General features: G+C 41.9%; 2 protein-coding genes across 2 annotated transcripts; both read left to right on the top strand.

Annotated features, from left to right (window-relative positions):
• Positions 1–4836: 4836 nt before the first annotated feature.
• On the top strand, positions 4837–12516 carry ORMDL3 (ORMDL sphingolipid biosynthesis regulator 3). Its single transcript, XM_026072922.1, has 3 exons — positions 4837–5052; positions 6676–6827; positions 7800–12516. The coding sequence occupies exons 1-3, from the start codon at positions 4879–4881 to the stop codon at positions 7933–7935; spliced, it is 462 nt and encodes a 153-aa protein (XP_025928707.1). The 5' UTR covers positions 4837–4878; the 3' UTR covers positions 7936–12516.
• Positions 12517–13310: 794 nt separating this feature from the next.
• On the top strand, positions 13311–21722 carry GSDMA (gasdermin A). Its single transcript, XM_026072968.1, has 10 exons — positions 13311–13492; positions 14980–15242; positions 15406–15616; positions 16203–16368; positions 16454–16547; positions 17385–17441; positions 17723–17877; positions 18380–18530; positions 19220–19293; positions 19982–21722. The coding sequence occupies exons 2-10, from the start codon at positions 15029–15031 to the stop codon at positions 20216–20218; spliced, it is 1359 nt and encodes a 452-aa protein (XP_025928753.1). The 5' UTR covers positions 13311–13492; positions 14980–15028; the 3' UTR covers positions 20219–21722.
• Positions 21723–22135: the final 413 nt, after the last annotated feature.

Below are 22135 nucleotides of genomic sequence, written 5' to 3' on the forward strand. Positions count from 1 at the left end.
AGACACCCCCGGCAGCAGGAAAGCAGAGGGCGGGGAGAAGCCTGCTGGGTTCCTATCCCCCCCCCCCAAAAAAAAAAAAAGCTGCGGGGATCCTGGCAGAAGGTGATGGGCTTGAGGGCTGGGGGCATGGAAAAATCCCTGCGCAGCCGTGGGGAGGCCCCACGGAGCGGGGACGGCATCAGGCCGGAGCAGCGCAGGCGTTTCTTGTTTGTGCGCTCGTTCCCCTTTCGCCTGCCTCCAAAGCAGCGCTGAAAGGCTTTGGGGCATAGGTCCTTCCACGCAGTCGCTCTGTGCTGCTCAGTGCTTCTTTTGGGCAGGGGCCAGGTCTTTGTTTCTAGTTATACAGGGTCCAGGACACAGAGGATCCTGAGCCTACGTCCATGGGAGCCTAGAAAAATCTAACTTGTAGAGTTCCCTTCACGTCTAAACTTTCCTTCTAAATTTAGCAGAAAAGGTTGAGAGGGAAACAGAGATCCAGCTGCTAACGTTATCATCTGGGATTGCTCACGTTTCCGCTGGCTGCATTAATTGCGGCCTCATCTCCATCTCCGGTCCCTAGAGTTGTACCTCCGCTCTGGAGCCCTGCCTCATTTCCATGCTGCAGGCTCTCGTATTGCCGCTGCAAGCCGTCCTGGCTTTGTGCGGAGGGAACTGGCAGCTTTGGGGGCTCAGACTTGCTAAATTCTGCCAGTGACTCCAAGTGGGATTGGGATACAAAGGAATGCTGCATTAGTCTAATATGTCAGTCAGTTCCTTCACCCATCAGCTCCCTTTAAATACAGCAATGTTCACTAAAATCTTTGGTGTACTTGAGACTCTGGTTCAAACACTGATGCCGTCTTGCAAAGAAGGGTTTAAAATATTTATTTACTTGGGAAAGGGCAATTGCCATTGCTGCCCGAGATAGCGATCTCAGCTCCTCAGCTGCTCAGTCGGCTCATAATCGCTTGCATTCTGGGAACATTAGAAAGATCAACCAAGATAAGCACCTATTGCACTAGTTGCATCTGTAGTGAAAGTTCCTGCGCAAGCATATCTCAGTCGGGCGAGCGGCAGAGGAGCTAGGAGGCTGCCTGCAAAGGGAAGCGGCCAGCTGCACGGGCTCCGGGCGCCGCTCCGCGCCCCGCGGTGAGTTGCCCCTCCCGAGGTGCCCAGCGGGGTATGACCGAGGGGAGGGTGATGACATTGGCGGGCACTTACTGGGTCGCGGGTCAGCTGAACTGCAAGGGGACAGGAACAGACGGTGGCTGTGCACCTCTGGCAGCAAGAAAAGGTGGGGAAGGAGCTCTACCTTGGGGTGTTAGTAGCATAATTTTTGCCAGAGGTTGCGGGTTCGCCAGCAGCTGATCGGTGACAAAGCAAGCGGTAAACTCCTGGTGCTGTTTTGTTTCTCCTTTTCTCAGAAGTGGGGAGGTGCTGTCACATAAGGTGCTGAACTGACAGCCCTGCCAGTGCTTGCTCTGAACCCCAGGCCAAGAGTCTTCCTCTTCCCCAAAAGCTGTGGGGAGCCTGGGACCAAGAACGCAAGGGAAGTCAGTAGACTGAGTATGCAAAGGACTGGGCAGACAGGAAGGGTTCAGCTCCCCCACGGCAACGTGCTGTTTGTATCTGACCACAGTTACGGCTTTTCCCCTCCTTGGATGGACACTGTCCAATGTCAGCGCAGTCCTGACCTTCACACTGTCTGATGAAACATTAAAGCTTTTCTGTCCTGAAAAACTGCTGCACAACTAGGAAAGCACAGCTTAGCAGCCATCTGCTCTAGGGGCGGAGTTGGAGTTCCTCCTGCTTTTGTGTTTTGCCTTGTTTTTCCTGCAGGTGAACAAATCCCCAGTGTAAAATTAGAAAGCAAATACCGTGAGGTCCGAGATGGGGGTAGGGACCTGGGCTTTAAGAGCGCAGTCTCTCTCAGCTAGGCTTTTGCAATAATGTGCAAAGCTCTATGTGCAATCTAAAGTGTGCAAGCAACGAGCTTGTGCAAGGGCTGCAAATATCAATCTAGAAATAGAGAAGATTCACAGATGAAATATTTTTAAGGTGGGGGAGGACAGAATTAGAGAAGCATGCAAATTTATCCTAATCATATGACCTAATGCTTGACATCCCCCAAAGCTCTCTTGCAAGAACAAATTAACATCTTGTACTAAATGTACTAGTTTCATCTGTCTAATCCTCATTTGTGTAAGCAAGGAAACTGAGGCATGGGGAGGGGAATTGCTTCAACTACAGCTTCTAAGTTTGGCCATTCTTCTTCTTTGTCACCAAGCTTCAAACTTGCAGTTACCCTAGTTTGTAGACAGGACCAAGTAGAATCTCCTCATCATTTTTTGAAAATTAGACTAGTGATTGTCCTCAAATGGAAATTCCACTTTATTACTAAACATCCATGTTGCACCTCTAAGCATCAGGTTTGTTACCTTCAGCAGTCTTTGGATAACAGCATGATTTCAAAAAAAGAAGGGGAGCCAGAAGGGCCCTTGAGAGATGACCCAGTCAACCTCCAATTCCAAGGAGAAATTTCAGTAATTTTTTGCATTGTTTATGAAACTTGATTTTAAAACGTCCAATGAGGGAGACTGATCACTTTCCATGGGCAGTCCATCCCAACGTCACACCGTCCTTCTGCTTTATAAGGCTGCTCTGAATCTCCATTGTGCAGTTAACTCCACTACAACAATTTATCCCCTTCTCTTTGCAGCTATCTTTTAAGGATTTGAAAACTATTCATCACATCTCTCTTGAGTGTTCTCTAGACTAAACAAACCCATTTCCTTCAATCTGTCCTTGCAGGTCATGTTTTTCCTACACCTCTGTTCATTCACATTGCTCTCCCCTGGACTCTCTCCAGCTGCTCCTAGAACTGGATTGTATTCTAGCTGAGGCGTTAACAATATCTAGGAGAATTATTTCATGTCTGGCAAACAGTACTCCTGTTTATACGTTCCACACTGGTGTTTGCCTTTTTTTGCAACAACATGACATTTTTCACTCATGTTATGCTTCACTGCAACCCCTAGATTTTCTTTTGAAAACCTTTAGGAATTGCACCAGATTAAAGATGGGGTTTAGTTTCTCAGCTAGGATCGGAGTGCCGAACTCTCTGGCTCCAAGTCCTGCTTTCAGACCAAGCTTCAATCTTTGTCTGCAATCGCCAGCAGTTGATATCCTTTGACCCAGGAGACAAGTGAAAAGAAGCCAAGCAATCTGCAGACCTGCAGCCTGTGTGTGGGTAGTGAAACAAAAGCCTTCTCCAGATATAAACTACCTGATGCCCGAGTAGCAGAGGTGGGTGAGCATCTGTTCTGCTCACCTAGCAGCCCTACCTCACCACAGCTGCCTGCACCACTGCGGAGCAGCCGCACGGGCAGCTGAGAGAGGCTTGAGAGTTACACTGTGCATACCAGGAGCTGCAGAATCAAGTGTCTGCTTTGTGTACTAGCCCTGGGCAGGGACAGGAAAGAGAGCGCCAGCTTCTGAAACAAGCCAGACCCAGCACTCTATAAGGAAACTCAGAACAGCTGGCAGTGACATACAGAGCATAATGTTAGATCTGGCTGGGACTCGCCTCCAGAGACCAAAGACTSTGAGAGCTAGAGAGAACAGCCACTCAGTCTTCCAGCTGTGGGAACCAAAGCAGCAAAAACACAAGGCTAGACATCGGGGGGGAAAAGCCCTTGCCTTGCTGGTCCTCTGTACAACAAGGAAAACAGTGTATTATCTAATGGCGCTGCTCTTCCTTGGGACATGGACAAAGATGATTTTATGTAAGGCTTTCCCTCATCTCAGTGTAAAAGTATTCTACTTTACAGTTATTTCCCCATTGTGCTATTTCTTGTAATCCCTGAAAACTGCTAAGCCAGATACCTTGTCTTTCCGGTAGTGCTAAAATGTGACTGATACCTGCTACTGCTAGTTATCAAGGCAGCAATATAAAAATCCTTTCTGATATCTGCATAGTCCATAGTCCCAGGGCACCATTCCAAAGACTGGTGTTGCTATCCGTTTGCTATCTGAAAGGGTAATGCTGTCTTGCTTCCTCTTCTTCCTGAGATTGTTCGGAAAAACGTCTCTGTGCCTTTCTCCTAGATGGCATCTGTTCCTTACGGGTAGGACAAGAGCTGTCTCCTTTGCAGCTCTTGCTATTGAAATATACTCCCAATACAGTCTTCCTTGTTATCTCCAACTTATTTTCTGTTGCTAAAGAAGAATCTCTCTCCTTCCCAATGCAGGACTTTTTGTTACTCTTTTCTTAAGTCTTAAATTGGAAGGCAAAGCAGGTAAGCTAGACGACAAGACCAGCAAGCCCCTAGAGCTATGCAGAATCCTAATAAATCAGTGGAAGCAATTGAGAAATCTGTCATTATATAGCTGTTGTGCCTTTATTTTGCAAAGACTGGTGCTTTATTTCTGAGTTTAAGGTATGCTGAACCCATAAACATATAAGTAGCTTCATGTGTAAGTGCTTCCATGATTAACACTGTCACGATGACTTTGAAAGTGCTTCAAGTATTTGTCTGAGTCTTCTCAGGCAGTCGTGGAATTGAACCTTGACATCCTGGTTCCAAGAAGACATTTCAGCAGATCACAAGTAGCTCCTGTCACAGACAGGCTTCCCACACATTATTCCCAAATCTCAGCTGTTCCCGGATTTAGCTTCCCCTCAGAAATGTCAGCTCTACAAATGGAAATAATGAGTTGCAGAGAAGCGAACTGACTTGTGATTTTTATAGCAACTGCAACAGAACTCAGGTTTGCTTAACAGCAACAGAGAGCTCCGCTGCTCTTAGCTGAGTAACGTAGATAGAGGATTACCAAAATCTGAGTACTAACCTGGCTCTGGTTTAGTTTCAGGGGTGCCTGATTAAAATAAAAGCCAACATGAATGTGGGAACAGCGCACAGCGAGGTGAACCCCAACACCCGTGTCATGAACAGCCGGGGCATCTGGTTGTCCTACGTCCTCGGAATTGGCCTGCTGCACGTCGTACTCCTGAGTATCCCCTTCTTCAGCGTTCCTGTGGTTTGGACTCTTACTAACATCATTCACAACATGGTAAGGGAACAGCACGGTTGGCTTGATTTCCTGGGGCGTGCAGAGGTGGGTCTCCCAGCACCAGCTGTTCTTGTGAGAGGTCTAGTAAGATGCCTGTTAAAACAATTCCTTTTCCTGCATTTCCAAAGACGTGGAGTGACTTACTCAACCTCCACCCCTCAGACTGCACCTTTGCCTCTAGCTCATATATTTAAATCAGCCCAGGTGCCGATGAGACACCAAACGTCTGGTGAGGTTGCTCAGAGGGGACACAGAACTGATTTGCCTGCAGGGTAGGTCCCTTTGCTGTGTCCACCTGAACAGAGGAATAGATTTTACAGGCCACAGAAGCTAGCATAACAGCTTTCACTTTGGTTGATACAATAAGACTGAACTGGCCTCATTAGAGTAAAAAACAAGATTGAAAAACAAACCAATTTGTTCAGCTTAAAGTGAAAGATGAGTTCAGGAACAGATTCACTTCTTCTAAGGATCAGGTACCTAAATGAACATTCATCTGTGTCGTGCTAGATGTGTACAGGTATGCACAGCAGACCCCRACAGATGTGCATGCTGCAGCCAGGAGAACAGTGTACCAAGGCCATCTGTGATGCCAGAACCTGCTCTGTTTATACAGTGACGTCCTCTGCTGTGTCCTGGAAAAGCTGCAGCCACTCAGTAAAACCTTTCCTAGCGAGCAGAGGAAAACCATGATCTGTTTAATGGCTCACTTCTATGCCTCTGCCACCCCTTGTGCAAGTCTTAGCATGCTTGTGTCCTAGAGCTGAGAGCAGACCTCTAAGCAGCAACTCTCCCTCTGGCAAGAGAGCCAAATTACTTCACAGAGATGCAGCAATCGATTTTGTATCCTTTACTCTAAATAGCATCTCTGGCTGAGATTATTCAGGAGTCAGAAATGCCCCTCTTACTGGGGACTCTCATGCTTATGTTATCTATGTTTCTAGCCAAAAAAAAAAAAAAGAAGAAAAAAACCCAGCTGGAGCTGCTGGGGGCTGAGTTCAGCACAAATGCTGCCTGCTTTTCATCCAGATCCCCTTCTCCTCCCTTCCCCTTCTCTCCCCTGCCGCCCGTCTTGTGCCCATCCTGGGACCAGGAAGGAGTTTAAAAGGCCAGCAATAACTACATTTAAAAGACAAGCCTAACTTAGCCAGCCATTTGCTGCTTATCTGTAACTCGTGTTCCACTTCAAGAAGTTAACTTGTAATTAGAGTAGGAACAGACCCTTCTTAAAAGCATTTAGCATTGCTGTTGCATGGTACAACGAGCCTGTGCTAATATCCTGATCCCAGAGATCCAAACGCCCCAATGTTGCAACCATCTTCCTTGTTTATGCCCAGGAGCTGACTGAGAGGCCTCCAGTGCTAACAGCTCAGTCTGAGCTAGCCCCAGCCAGCAGTCTTCCTCCTTAGCCCTTGCAGCTTCATTAGCTGCTGTCGGCGTAAGGACACTTTCCAGGGATGGTGATGTGTCCCTCTAGCGGAACAGCACGCTGGTGCAAGTTGCCAGTCTGACCCCTTTTTCACAACTGTACTGTTGTTGCTGAAGTTGAACTCTCTCTGGTGGTGTGCTGAGGGACACACCGCATGCCGTGCGCGCTTCAGGCTGCGTTTGTATTTCCTACAGAGTATGTACATCTTCCTACATACCGTGAAAGGAACGCCTTTTGAGACTCCAGATCAAGGGAAGGCTCGGCTGCTCACGCACTGGGAGCAGATGGACTACGGCGTGCAGTTCACAGCGTCGCGCAAGTTCCTGACCATCATGCCCATTGTACTGTGAGTACTTCAGGGCACAGGCTGTCTCACATGCCTGTGCTAATCAATGCTGCTGTTGAATATGCTGTCCTGGGAAAACAAAACACTCTACCGCCCTCAAAAGAAAATCAAGTCTCTTCCGCTTCCTTCCCGAGTTCTGCTTTTAAAGCAATAGACTAACAGATGTATTTAGCAGTAGGCTACAGTATAATGTGCTTACACCAGTAGTCTTCTTGGCCACTCTCAGGCTAAATGTTTTGGAGAACAGTCTCCAGCTTGCTTTGGGGTCCTCTGCAACCTGAGTTAATGCTCATAGGGCACTTCTAGATAAATCAGTATAGACCTATGCTGTTCTAAGGTCCAGTATCCTGTACATTGCTGGGCTATTAGTGACCTTGTTTTTATAGACTATGATAATACTTAAGAGCCTGTTGCGGACTATGATCCTGTGATAATAGCTGCTGAACAGAACAAAAACACAGGTCTTGTCCCAGAAGAGGTCAGATAAAGGCTTAAGAAAACAGGTATATGAAAGAATGGAGAACCTGAGGGGAAAAAATGCAATCACTACAATGACAAGTGATCTTGACCTGCCTAGTTTCTACATGATACTGTCTGGTTTTCTGGCTCAAAAGCACAGGAAAGAGTATCAGGCTGTTTTTAAAGAAGGGTACTGAAGAGGCTGGATGGACAGCTGGAGGCTAGTCTTCCCATGTTCAAGAGAGAGAAAACGGGAGAAAAGAAATTAATGAGCACTGTTTCTGCCCCCAAGTTTGTTGTTTGTCAAATACAGAGTCTTCTTTCCCTGTTCCTAAGCTAGTTATTGCATCCATATAGGAGGTCTGTTTTTGTAGGGTGATTCATCAAAGGAGCGAGGGAAGCCATAACCGATCATTTATTTGAAGGTATCTTTGTGCTTCTGGGAGCCACGAGGAAGACTGAAGCCGTAGGTGCTGTAATTCAACTCCCTCTTTTTGTTCCCCTCCTTTCCAGGTATTTTCTAACCAGCTTTTACACAAAGTATGACCGGATACACTTCATAATCAACACCATCTCTCTTATGAGTGTCCTGATCCCCAAACTGCCCCAGTTTCATGGAGTCCGGATCTTTGGGATCAACAAGTACTGAACTGCTTGGATGGAGTGAATTGAAGAGGAGCAGGGGAGAGGGCGAAATTCCTTCTCTTTAGTCCTGTTTCTTTACCCTCATGCACACTGGGATATAGTTTCACGGCGGCTGTTTAAATACAGTATCCAATAGACGTATACCGCATGCTGGATCCTCCATGCCCAATAAATCTAAACAAGCTCCAGAGTAGAGTTTAGTGCGGAGCAGGATACATGATGCTGGATTTCTTTTATTCCAGTGTCATTAAGTAGATGCAGATACACTGAGACTTCAAGGTACAAAGAGGATGAATTCTGGGGAGGTTTTCATCTATCCCAGACATTGAATGAAAAGTATGGGGATGAGGGGAAAAGCTTCTAGTGCTGGTACTATTGCTGTGGTAAATGCACTTTAAAATATATTTCTCTTTCTGAAGCTAGGTGCTTTAAGTGATATGTGGGAAAATTCAAAGGGATACAGCCAGACTTTCCCAATACTTGATTGTTTTAGGGTATGGGTTTCATATCTGGGCAGGGAGTAGGGGAGAAGAGAATGACAGATTTTTATTTTTAAATCCTTTATCCCACTGAGAAAGGAAATTCTTTTACTGAAAAGAATACAGGAAGGAATGACCTGCAATTTGACAGAGCTTTCGGTTTTCTATGGTACCATTCATGTGGTCCAGGGGAAAAGTCCTAATCAGATCCTAAATCATGCTAGTTATTTTCAGCTCATACCAGAATCTGAGCAACTTTGCTCCCCACCCCAAACAACCCATTCTAAAGCACACACTGAGCACTCAGGCAGTGCTCAGTAGAGCATTTGGATTAAGGGGCAGGGTGCAAGTTATTTTAATGACTGACTAGAAGTGTCACTGAGCTACTTGGTACATGGAGATCATATGAGGATGCAAGAAACTGAAGACTGACAGGTATAGGCCAAATGAGACAGATGGCTGCTTGCTACAGGCAGTTAATGGCTGTGACTGGAATTTTTCTCCTCCAGCCAGCAACTTGGTCTCCCAAATCTGTGTACACGTTACTGACATCTGCTAGTTCTCCAGTTAGCTGTGGACTTAACTCAGCGTCTCACTTCACACCAGGAAAAGTGTTTGACTTCTGACTTAACCTGAAGTCTGAAGTCTGTCCCTCACCTCTATGCACAGTCTTGCCCAAGTCCTGCAGCAGCATCCCCTGGCCCTCAAATGACCATTGGAAAGGGTAAGGGAGCTGTAGGACAGCTGTACTAACAAGTGGCACCAGCAGCAGACAGCTAACTGCACTGACCAACAGAAGGATGTAATGGGTCACTGAAGATAACTGATGATTTAGTATAGAAACAGTATTGAGCTTTTTCCCCATAAAATTATCCACCTAAATAAAATAGGTTTGCAGGTTTATATCTCCTGGTTGAGAGGTCTTTCTACTGTTCACAGAGCAGTAGGTTTTTATTTTGGATTGTGTGCTGGTTGAAATGTTTTTCCTCATGCTTCCCCTGAAAGCCTGTATTTTTGTTGTCTTAGTGCTTATATTATCTCACATTTTTGACAACAATATAAACATTTTAAATATGGTATTTTTGTTCCTGCATTAGCCAAGTATAGCCTTAGAGGTCTGTGGGCAATAGAGTGGATATTGACGACTTCTGTTTGATGGTCTCAGCATAGGACAGAGATAGAAGAACTTCAAATTTGCATATAAGGTCTAGTAATACTCCATGCATTATTTTGGGCAAGCTGTTTTACTTCTCTGTCTCAGATTTACTATCAGACTGCTGCAGAGAAAGGGAAAAAAACATTTAATGTATCTCAGAGGGCTGTTGTAACGCCTAGAGAAGCATTATCTAATATGTTTGAAATGGAAATATTCTAAGTGAAAAGGAAGCTCTTGAGAAGATAGAAAGAAAAGAGAGTCTGGCTTGATACTTGAGTGCTATTCTCCAGCAAGGGAGTTTGACAGACGTCTAATTTATTTGGTTTGTTTTTCTTTTGTTTTTGTTTTTGTTTTTTTTAAATCTTTTAACCACCATGACATAGAGATTGCTGCTTTAGTTAAGGTACTACATACCCTAAAGCTAATATACTCTTTAAGCTACTAGACAATGACTTTTGAAATAAAATATTGTTTTCAAATTAGAGCTAGTTTTTCAATCAGCTGAGTATCTTTGATACTGTTGATTTCTTAGTCATTTTAATGTCTTGAATGCCTGCAGAAGGACTGCTACCCTCACATTTGCAGAGCCTGTTCTTAACAGGAGGGCTAGGTCAATATCCATGATGTGGACTGTACGGTGCTTAACAGATCTGAATGTCTGACAGCACATGGAATGTGCATGCTATCGGCAAATCTTCTCCAGAGAAAGAGCACAATTTAGTTATTTAGGTAGAATGTGAGGGGGGAAAAACATCCACTTATCTGCAACAAAAACAATTAATTTACCAAGGATGCTTTTGCTTAAAAACATTATTCCAATAGATATATTTATTGACTATTTCTGTAAGTACATGCACATTACACAAAATCAGAACAATTTTGACATTTTTAGCAGAAATATAAACTGAAGTTAGGGGTCAGATTTTTGTTAAAATACAGCACTGTAGCTTCATTGAAAGTCCTGTTGTTACAGCAGCTGAGGATCTGAACATACATTATTTGTACTCTTAACTGACACTATGGACATTTGATTCCATTTTGTTGAATTAAGATTAACTGCAAAACAATATAGAATAGAATGGAATTACAGGCTTCTCAAAAGAGCAGTTTTTAAAGCCTAAAATTTCTTGTTAGACAAAGCCTTAATTATTATAGCAAACTTTTCTGATTTACTTTGTTCACACTGAAATGAATTAAAATAGCCATTACACACATGTATTGGGGGTTACATGGCAAGTTGCATTCTTCACAACATAGGTACAGCATTTTTGCCATGGAATATCTGGAAGTTAACTTGGACTCATACAGTTAATCCAATCAAGTGAAATATAAATGAAAACAGGAGAAATATGGAAAAACGAGAGTAAAAACTGAAGAAACATTTCATGTTAATTATATAGTATGTTAAGTACCTAGATAAAATTAATAGTTACTTGAACAGTTATTGACCTGATAGTATCTTCCTTAAGATGCCATCTTCAAGATAAGTATAAGAATTAATAAAAAAAAATAGAAAACAAGCCACAGATTAATTTTAATTAAGCCACAGTTGCAATTGCTACTTGTTAGGTGTGCCTAAGCTAGGTTTCACTTAAAGAGCTTTGGTACTGCTGGCTGAGCCACCTTAATACACAAGTTTTGTGGCTGGCTCCTTCCTGTCAGTGTATCAAGGGAGCAAGTTGTACCTGACCTAATTTCTTGTTAACCATCTCCACTGCAACAGTGTGAAAATAACAGATAGAGTTTGGGGTCTCCTGGAACTCTGCACCAAAACTACTTCTGTTTTATTTCTGTTTGTTTTATAGAAGTGAGAGTTTAGTCCTAGAAGGCTAATCTTGGACACAAAAAAGTTAAAGAAGATAATCAAAACACTACAACTCCTATGGGATAAGTCACTTCAGGGAAAAGGGACATCAGGATAACAGAGACAGGATGAGGGATTTTCAGACAGTAATGTATTTGCAGCTAGCATAGCAGTGATAAAAGGGTGAAGCCTACCTTTTGCAGAGGGAACCGGAACAGGAGCGAGAGGACTGTCCGTTAGTTCTTTTAGACCACAGGATTTTCTCCAAGAACCTGCATGAAGGAGAGAGTTGATTGTTACTGGTTTTAAATGGGATTTTGATCACAACACACGTGACATTTTCCTCTAAGCCTTGTACTGGCTCCCTGCAGAGCGACTAGGGTAAACTTCAGCTGGAGAATTAAAGGTAGACTCCATTGTGTGACTGAGAAACAAAGAATGGACAAGTATGTACCTAAAATGCTTTTCATTTGTGTTTTGCTGTGGATGGAGAAGGGAAAAAGGTTTTGAAAAGCACCACTAGATGAGTTCACAGGCACTGGCAAAAGCCATCCCTTTGCCTGATCTTGTTGCAGGCAAAAACTGCTCTAAGCCATCGTTAAGACCATGTACTTATTCACACAGTACAGAAATCACTGCACCAGCAAAAGTCACAAAACAATCAAGTACTACCAGCTTGATGTTTCCAAATTAGGGATCCTGTCTTGCAATTCATTTAATATAGCTAACAGGATGTCATGGAACCCAACCCTTTACAGGAGAAAGCCTTTAAAAAAGAATACCCTGAGATCCAGGGCTACTTAATTTCAGAGGGGTTTTTTTTGTTTTGTTTTGTTTTTTAAATAAAGGCATGGTACTGGCCCTTGAAAAAGGGACAGCAGCTGGGTTACCATTGTTAACACATTAATATTTCCTGTTGTGACTTACATTGCTTTATCATTGCCCATAATATATATTTTAAGCATGCGAGTGTGTGTATATGTATCCTCCCTGGATCAATTTAAGCAAGCTAAATTAGTTTTTTATGGAACATTCTCACATTGTACATAGTTTTAGGGTTTTTTTTCCAGTAGCCCTTCTTTTTGCTGTGTATACAAAAGTCTCATCTAGAGAACTTTCTAAAATAAAGTGTGAATATTTTTATTACTCCTTTGTACAGTATTCTAAGAGAAACTAATAAAGTAAGTATTCATGTAAAAACTTGTATTTGGTTCCCTGAATTTTATATGGACAGGTTCTGCTGTTAAACAAGAGTGGCAAATAAATAACATTGCATGGCAACTGCAAGCCCACCAAATCCTAGACTGCAGTAAAGCAGAAAGCTTGCAGCCTCCTGCACGAATCCCTTGACAGAGTACTACACCAGTGAATTGCACGAGCCTTCTGCCTAGTAACAATGGAGCACGACGCATGGAAATGTATGTGCATCACTGTTCACCTGGAAACACAGACAAGTATAAAAGACAGACACGCAGAGTGCTTTGTCCTCAGTGCCCTTCTCCTTGCATACCTGGTGTTCAGACTTTTAAAAGCAAACTGTAGAAATTATATAAAATCTTACAGAAAATCCCAAGAAGTGGTTTATGACAGCATTCATACCTGTAACACACATACACTGTCCAGAGATTTAAATTCAATGATTAACAACATAAGGCAGATAGTTAATAAAAGTGCTCCCAGTAAAATAATATCATTGCCCTCTTGCCTACGACACACCTAGCTATTTCCCTCTGACAGGTTTAGTGAAATGCTCCAAAACCATTATTCCTCATCCTAATAGATAAAAAGTGTAATACAAGCGAAAATTAAAACTAGACTAGAAATGAAACTAATCTTACGATATAAGAAGAATTAATCTGTGGAACAACTTAAGGTTATCCACAGCCATTGTAATAGATCATGACAGAACACCACACATTGATGACAGAAATAACTTTTTGGAGGAAGAATTATGTAAACAATAGCCGATTGCCCTAATATAGCACATACTTCCGGATATCTGAAATATTTCCCCACCCCTACTGCTTTAAAGGGGCAATACCACTTATGAAACACAACTGATTGCATACACATTTGCACTGATCAGCAGATGAGAAGAGAAGCCACTTCACACTGTAAACAGGCAAGTAAATTTTTTAAGAGCTTTCAGTATGGGAGAGGGGTAGAGCAAACTATCTGTTAAGAGTAGCGTCTTAGTTTTACCTTTTTTGAAATCTGCCAAGAGACAGTCCTCCGCGTACTACTAAAACGATCCCACATTAAACACAGAATAGAGTAGGACTATTTCTTCCCCCCACCCTCATTTCATACAATAGTCCATCCTTTGTGATGTGTCAGTCTTTACAAATTTGAAAGAATCAAACTTAGTAAGTTTGTTTTTTCAGACCGCTGAGGGACATTAAGCAAGATGAAGGGAGGAATGATTTCCCATCCCCACAATGTGGTAGGAACTGCTAATCTGAACGATAAACAGGGATCAGCTTCTCTTCCTTTCTCTAACAAAATCTGATAAAGTAGGGTACAGATGAGATGAAAAAGCCTGCACACTTTTCTCCTCAATAAGTACAGTAACCTTTTTAATTTGTAAATCAAAGATTTTCTTCATCATGCCTTAGAAATGTTGCTGGAGAAACAAAATCGAAAGTTTAGAGTAATAACAAGCTGCAACAGGACACTGTCTGACACACGGTGTTTGCCTTTCTGCCTCTCAAACATCTAACTTTCTTGAGGTGGAGATATAGGTAGAGAACTAGAACGTATCCAAGTAGCTGTGTTGGAATGCATGTGTTTTTGGGGAGAAGGAGTTGGCATAGATACAGATGAAATGCACCCAAAATGCTGAGGAATGTTTTGGCATAGAACAAGCTGTCCTACCTTTTCCCGTAAGCCATTATTCTCCTTTCAACGCTTTCACTTTCTCATTGTAAGACTTCAAAAAAATAATTTTTCTAATGCTTTAGCATTGTCATTTCCAAATAAGTCATTCTTATCTGTCAGGCCTCAAGATATAAGGGGGTAAAATGCAGAAGTAGTACTTGTAGAGGAACTAAGAATCATCCTCTGCAAACTGCTAGTTCACTGTGGCAGGAAATTACTCAAACCTTCTTTTCTTTAAATGTTAAATGTGGTGAACACATTAGTTATTAGAGATTAAAATGTTTAGGACAACAGTAACTGATATACTAGGCTAAGTAGCCATGTCTAGTTCTAGTAATGAAAATTATTCTGGTGTGTGCTGGTATATGAAACAAATAACACGTCTTAATTTAAACTGTAGTAATAGATTCCAGTGCTGAAGATCAGTACCCTCAGAAACTAATAACTGTGTTCTCGGTCTACAAACTGTCTATGTGAAGACTGGAAATTAAAAGGCAAAATGGGATAAGCCTGAACAAGCTTAATTTGCAAGCTATGACTCCTATTCCTAGTTCTCTAAGAACTTCCCTGTAAATAATCTTGGATAAATGGTGTTCTTGTACAAATGTGAGCTTTTTGGATGTTATCCTTTTTGAAATGTCCTCAATAATTAAAAGTGCCAGATATTTTTCTACCACCTCCTATTCATATTTCAAGTAATTTTGCTTAATTTGTCTTTACCTCTTCCCTAAGGCACAAGTACACTTCCTTTCAGTTCAAAGTTTTATCAAGCTGCAGCAGAATGTTTAAAAAAGTTACCCAATCCATAGCAAAGCAGATGGATCCAAAAGGAGAACTGATTCCAGTTTATAGTATCTTAGACCAAGAACATTTCAGACCCTTCTGCCTAGTTAGAAGAAAAAGCAAAACCGTATTCTGTCCGACTCCTGGCTACCAAAGAACAGAGTATAGTCTCTATGATGTGTTGCTACTTGGAGAAGACAAAACAAGTGCAGGTAATGTCCAGATTTATCAGTAAGTTTACAGTTTCCATAAACAAAATATTTGGATCATCCTGTTTTCTCTCAGTGGCTACCATGTTCCATCTTTCTTGTGTGCATGAGTTATAGTACTGAGTCTGTGCAATTATGTTTAAGCAAACACATCAAATTATTTCAGAGTCCCTCATTCTCAGTGAAGACGTTCAAGATTCAAGCCAAGTTACATTCACACACCACGTTGATGGCAGAGTTGAAGGGAAACTTCACCTTCCTGTTAACTCTGCAAACACAGAAGTATATGGATCTACCCGCTGGTCAAAAGAGGGGTCCATCAAGCTGGAAAAGAAGTACATACCAGTAGCAAAACTTGAGTCACTAAAAACAGAAAGGTAAGGCAGACAGAAATGGAGCATGCACACTTTGGTCACACTCTTTTACCTTATGCCAGATCACACAATTTGTTTTCAACAGCTAAAAATAAGATTAAAGTCTGAGACAATGCATTTTCCCTAGTTATGCATACTTCTTGAGGACTGGAAAGAGGTGGTAAAGACTTTTTACATAGGTTTGTAATGCTTATAGATTTCTTTGTTCTTAAGAAAGTGGAAACACCTCAATGTGAGTCAAATCATCTTTTCTCATGTTTTATACCTGCAAAGAAACATACAAATCAGGACACACCACCTATGTGGCCTGCCAGAACATGGCCCCCTCTGCCACTTCTTTCCTGAGGGTCCCTGTCAGATGCAGAAGGAAAATGCATTGCGGACAGCAGAAATTGCAGCTCATTTTCTGCCACTCCCCCCCCCCCCCAAGCCCCTTACACATTGTGACATTTATGTACACTCACATAATGGGAGAAAGGACACAAGCATAAGGCCTTTGTCTCTAAACAGGCTACAGGTACTTTTGGTATAACTCACAGAATAAGAGCAATAGACACTTAGCAGATATTGCATCCTTTTTCTCCTTTAGAAAAATCAATATGAATCACTCCTTCATTGAACAAGTAAAGAAAAAGCAACAGAATTTGTACGTGGTTCATGAATCAATACAAGCCTCAGAGACAACCAGCTATGAGGAAACCAACAAGACAGAAGGGAGCTTCATGGCCCAACTTTATGCCAAGTTCAGCACAAAGGTTAGACTTGTCTTTAACTTCAGGAGCCAGTCCTTTTAGAACATCCGCATGCCATTCAGCTCTAGTATAATTTTTCGTTGATCAGGGCACCAGAGACTGCAAACGAAGCATAACTATACCCAAAGGCTGCACCATAGCATTCAGAACGATGCAGCTGACTATTGAAGGTGGATCATGGGGTAAGTAACTTTCAGGAACTTCCAACTCTTCCATTCAGGAAACAATGCAGCACAGCAAAAACATTTCCTAAAACATCATTCAGCCTAATGGCCCCCCCCTTAGCTCATTTGAAAGAAAATGAACATATGCAATATTAATTGCAGAAATCAAGCGGGAAAAGACACTACATAGTAAGTAAGTTAAGAGAGCTACTTGGGAAAGAGGTGCAGTCATGCTTTTTTTTGGCAAGAAAACAAACTTGTAAGGAAATCTCAACAATAGATTTCATGAACTGTAAAGACAACTCCTGTTGAAAGACTGGGTAGAGGACAAAAGTTTTTCTTTTCTTATAGGATAAAATAGCTTGGGAAAAAACAGGGTGGCTGAACCTTCAATAGGAAGACCGGCATAAGAGGCTAGTGCTGGACAGGTAGAGAAAGAAAGGATGAACATCCATGAAACCTGCTGCAGGATTCTGGAGATCACATTTTGGCTTGCCCCCCTATCCTCTGTGCTACATGTGCCTACATGGAACTTGCTGAATTTAAGTTGTCGTTTTAATTTGCTTATATTTTAACACACATTTGGGCAGATACAAATCCTGACATAAAGCACATGGCAATAGAGAATAAAGTCTGAGAATGATGAATTTAACTGAATTCTGAAATGAACGGGCAGAAGATAGATGCATTGGAGAACAGTGGAAATAATATCACAGTCTGACCTACAATTAGCACAGGAAATTTCATAACTGGGATACTAATATCTTCAGACTTAAAAAAAAAAAAAAAAACAAACACAACTATCCAACTTTAAGTATTTTCTAAATTAACAATTCCCTTTTTATTCTCTTGCAGGTATTTACCATTTCCCAGAAGACAACGTAGGAACATTCGTATCTGATGGCAAGCGATGTATGTTAATACTTTCATTTGCCTTACTTTTATCCCATTTGGCTAACCTGAAATTTCTCAAGATAAACACACACCATCAAAAGCAATGCATTTATTGTGGGCTACTGCCCATCACCTGAGCCATGGCAATTGTCCATAAGGAAGTATACTCGTTACCTATTATTTACTTCCAAAAAATATTAATCTACATGTTTCAAATTGTAATTTTAGGGATGCCAGTGGACCTACTGTAGTATTCCCCAGTTTAAAAGTGATATATTTTAACTTTTTCTGATTTTCAGGCTTCTTAGATGGAAAATTAGGAGCGCTAGAGAAGGAAGTTAAAGCAAAATATCGAATTTTCTCCAGGTTGTCTGTGGATCTGCGCATCACATTTTTAACATCCATCAAAGCTGTGATGAGAAACAGAAACCTCTTTCAAGAACTGACCCAGAAAGTAAGCAAAGTTGTTCTCACTGCCAGAATTTATAGGTACAAAGACTTCCACTATCATACAGCTGCCCCCAAGAGTCATCTCCTATGCCATGACTATCAGTCCAAATTAGTCTTCAGCACATTCACCTGGTCTTTATCACCACACAAAGAGAGAGAGAGAAGGTGCTCAGGACAGAGTGGTCTGGGGAAATATGTCCTCAGTGTGGCTTAGCAGGCCTCTCATCTCATCTTTTACAGATTTTTTTTTTTTTTTTTTTTAAAACACAGAGTTCTTTATCTGAAGGTATCAACAAATCATTTAAATCCAGTATTCTGTATTTAATGTGTGAATGCTGTACTTCACTAAAGCCTCAATTAGAGCCTCATAAATAGCTAGGGATAGGAAACCCGTATTACATGACTGTTTATATGTCTACTTCTGTAGTTACATTGCAATGCACTATCAGCAGCCTCTTCTCTTAAATCCTGAGACTTCTTTCTCTGATTTCCCCCCCCTCCCCCAGATGGAAGCTGTTCTTGATGAAACTGATAATTGTGAGCTGAAAACAGAGAGCCCAGACTTAAAAGACCTGCTGCACAGTTTACGGGATTCTCCGAGAGATCTCCTCCTTAAGCTTGCAGAAGCAATTAACTACACCCTTTATGCTTTAGACGGTAAGGTTTTCTGGTCATTCTAATAGAGAAATCTAGCAGTATCAAAATATTCTGAAAGCATTCCTGTCTATAAGGCTAACAGAATACAAAAAGCTTGCAGAGAGTGAAATACTTGCAGAGAACCTACCTAAAATCATTTCTTAGATTCTGGAAACTGAAGAAGGTTTTGATGAGAGCAAAGACCTGTCCATTACAGCTGCTAATTAGCAACAGTTTGAGGGTCACAGTGCAGTAACTGCTAGGAGCATTATACTGAATTACCGGGTATATAAAGGCATCCTTGAACAAAGCAAAGGAGGACTTGAAATTTGAATTAAAACATAGGTAAAGGTGGGAAGGTTACATTCCAGAAACAAGAGTACCGATCCCAGGGTTCTTTTCCTAAGGTTGCCAAAAGATACGGTTTGAACGTCCCCTCAACTCTCTCACCCCCAAGATCTCTACTACTCAGTATTATCATAATCTGTAAATTAAAATAATACTTTCATTCAGTTCATAAGGAGACTGCATGATTAATTTAGTATAAAATGTCTGAATAACTTTTGATCAAGCAGGTGTTCCATGCTGACAGTTGATGTTCATTATCTTGCCAATTGTCTCTGAGACAAGTCAGTGGGGTTTTTTGTTAGGCTTTTTTTGGTGTTTTTTTTTTTTTTTTTTTTTGCTATAAACCTGTTTTAATTCTCCAGAATTAACGGAGGATCAGCTCCTGCTATTGCTAGAGTCTTTGGAAGAGAAGATTGTGTCCCAACAGCTTAAGCTGGTGAGAAACCACACATCATCTACTTGTCTCAAAATGAAGGGGGGGGGGGTTGTTTTTTATTTTGTTATTTCAAGCAACATTTAGATTATGGTATAAATAGCAGTATCACAACTTAAGGTAACATTGGAAAGAAGAGAAGGAAGAATTACTACAGGCTTCAAACTTGGCAGGGATCAAAACACTCACTTTGAGAGAAATCACACAACACAAGAAGGCCTAAGTTTTCTAACATCTATTTTGCAGATATAATAAATACTAAACTGGATGCAGCTGAGTATCATTTTCTGGTATATTCTCTCTCTCTCTCTCTTTGGAAAAGAAAGGTACTTTGTCATTTGAGTTTGCTAGAGTTGCAAGCATCCCCTTGACCAGCAGTTAGGAGAGAGAGAGAGAACGCTGCTGTGGAATTTGTTAGCTTCTTAGGCTTCAGATTTACAAGCACAGTATCATTTTGATTTCTTGGACGTAACCAATTCACAAGACACTGAAAACTGAGTACATGAGTATGATAATCTTTCTGGGTGAAAAGTGCTATGTATAAATGTGTATTATTCAGTGAGTCTGTAAGATGTCAAGTCAAAGACATCATTTATTCACTTAGTGACTTCCAGTGATGGGTGGCACAGCCTTACTGCAGCACTGATGAGAGTTTTAAAATACTGACTTTGCTGTTTTTGTTGTTGTAAAGGTCAAGAGCATCTTGGAACACGACATACAAAATATGGAGGGGTGTTTCAGCGTGGATGCCAGTCTGCTCTCCTTCTCACAAGAGAAGGAACAAAAATTAACCACTGTAATGTTAGAGATGAGTGGAGTGAAGATTCAGAAAAATGGATCTGCTGAATGTAAGCAAGAAGCCTTCTCACCCCTAGCAGCCCTGTATGCATCTTTATACGTGCTGGATCTTCTGAGTAAATTAGACTAGACTACACTTTTCTTCCCATTAGCAATGATTTAAAGAGAATGGCTTGAGGATATATTTGAAAGTCTATTACTGTAAGAGAGTTTCACTCTCCAAGCTTCACTCCTATCTAGGCGAGACATTCTTTATAAGCACTCAGTCCTGCTTCTAAATGAGTGGGAAAAGCAGAGTCCTAAAGCAACGCATCTGCTTATGGAAGCCAGCAACCAAATCTCAGAATTAATTTCCCATTGAATGCATAGTGCCAACTGAAAAAATCCACTAGCCCAAAGAGTCTCAAACCTGTCAGCTGCACATTATGTGATCCTAGTTTTACTAGGAAACACCAGCACATAGCTTCTCATGCAATCAACCAGAGGCAAAGGAATACATCAGAAGCAGTTTGAAAGTGAAATCCAGGTCACACTTTCAATTCCTGTGCAAGTCAATAAGTGGTAGATATTAGAAAATCCACAAAACTTTGAGAACTGCAAGGTCTTGAAGAATTTTACAGCTATGCTGTTAAAACAATATCTTCACCACACATCCCATGAGTGGTGCTGAGAAATAGATTATGACGGTTCTAGAATACATTCAGCAGTCCCCCTACAACTTCTGGGTTAAATCAGGAAAAGAAACATGACCAATATTCAAGCAGATACTGTTACCTACTCGCAGGATGAGTTTCAAAGTTATCAGAAAACATTAGATAGGTCAGATATCAAAGAGAGTGTATTTGTTTCTACAACCGCCACAAAGGAAGGAACCATTCATCTACTTTAAACACTTTAGGATAAAAAGAAGTCACAGATCCCAAAAGCACAATAGTGAAGTTATATCCTATCCCATTCCTCCTCCTCTAACCGTATCAGCAGAGATTCTGCAGGCCACTTTAATGTCTCTTCTTCAGCAAACATTGTATCAATAATTCTCTTCATAATCATACAGATAATCTTTTTCCCTAGCAGCAAAGATATTCCAAATACAGCAATATTGGTATAACCTTCTATATATTATAGCCTGTCACAAGTTTGGTTGGTTTTTTTTGTTTGTTTGTTTTTACCAGCAGATAGTTCATGCTAGACTAGATCTTAGATGCCACCTCTGTCCAAAAATGGGTGTTTTCCCATTACGCCAATACTGCACTTTTTAGTGCCATCGTATATATTCTTTAAACAAGGACTGTTCAGTGGGCAGCTCACAGGCTAAACCCACGCTGCTAAACAGTTTTGGGGCAAACAAACTAGCTCCCACCACCATTAGGTAATTATGTGCTTTGACCATCCAGCTCTCGAATAACCTCCTCCATTATGATCCAGCACCTATACTTTAAAGAAACTAGATAACCCTTTTTATAAGGCTATTAGAGAACTCAATAAGTAACAGTGGACTGCACAACTGGCTTGCCCCCACCTTTCTATAAAATTCAGATAACAAATGTGAAATTGGTTGGGTTTTTAACTCTTTTAGAGCAGGCACAACAAATGCTCTGGTTACTGCTACAGAAATAAAGAGAATAATTTCTTATCGGGTACCTGGATGTTCTTAAAGGCAATTTTTTACTCACGTGTATATCACAGTTCAAGATGACTGACTCAACTATGCCAGAACTCTCACCTGGGCGGCTGCAGGGGACCAGGTTGCACACATAACAGGAGCCAGGGCTGAGGCGGCAGAGCCCAGACTCCGGGCCCTGAGGCCGCTCAGGGGGACGGGGAGGAGCACGGACAACATTCCCGGGCGGGGGAAGGCCACGGCCGGGCCCGACAGAACCGGCGCCGCCACCCGGAGCCAACGGTCCTCGCGCCTCGCCTCAGCGCGGCAGGCGGGAAACGCGCGCGCATGCGCCGAGCGGCCGGTTTAAATCAGCCGAGCGGCTGCCGGAAACACCCGAGCAGTTGCCGGAAAAACCCGAGCAGCTGCCGGAAACTCCCGAGCGGG

This window comes from Apteryx rowi, unplaced genomic scaffold, assembly GCF_003343035.1.
Source record: "Apteryx rowi isolate R43461 unplaced genomic scaffold, aptRow1 scaffold_354, whole genome shotgun sequence".
Classification (NCBI taxonomy): Eukaryota; Metazoa; Chordata; class Aves; order Apterygiformes; family Apterygidae; genus Apteryx; species Apteryx rowi.

What these genes read in the sequence shown, in the direction of transcription:
- ORMDL3 (XM_026072922.1), top strand. Translation starts at nt 4,879, where the DNA reads ATGAATGTGGGAACAGCGCACAGCGAGGTGAACCCCAACACCCGTGTC. An exon ending in CTAACATCATTCACAACATG is followed by an intron (nt 5,053 to 6,675) that starts GTAAGGGAACAG and finishes TATTTCCTACAG; the next exon opens with AGTATGTACATCTTCCTACA. An exon ending in ACCATCATGCCCATTGTACT is followed by an intron (nt 6,828 to 7,799) that starts GTGAGTACTTCA and finishes CCTCCTTTCCAG; the next exon opens with GTATTTTCTAACCAGCTTTT.
- GSDMA (XM_026072968.1), top strand. Translation starts at nt 15,029, where the DNA reads ATGTTTAAAAAAGTTACCCAATCCATAGCAAAGCAGATGGATCCAAAA. An exon ending in CGTATCTGATGGCAAGCGAT is followed by an intron (nt 17,442 to 17,722) that starts GTATGTTAATAC and finishes TCTGATTTTCAG; the next exon opens with GCTTCTTAGATGGAAAATTA. An exon ending in TGTCCCAACAGCTTAAGCTG is followed by an intron (nt 19,294 to 19,981) that starts GTGAGAAACCAC and finishes GTTGTTGTAAAG; the next exon opens with GTCAAGAGCATCTTGGAACA.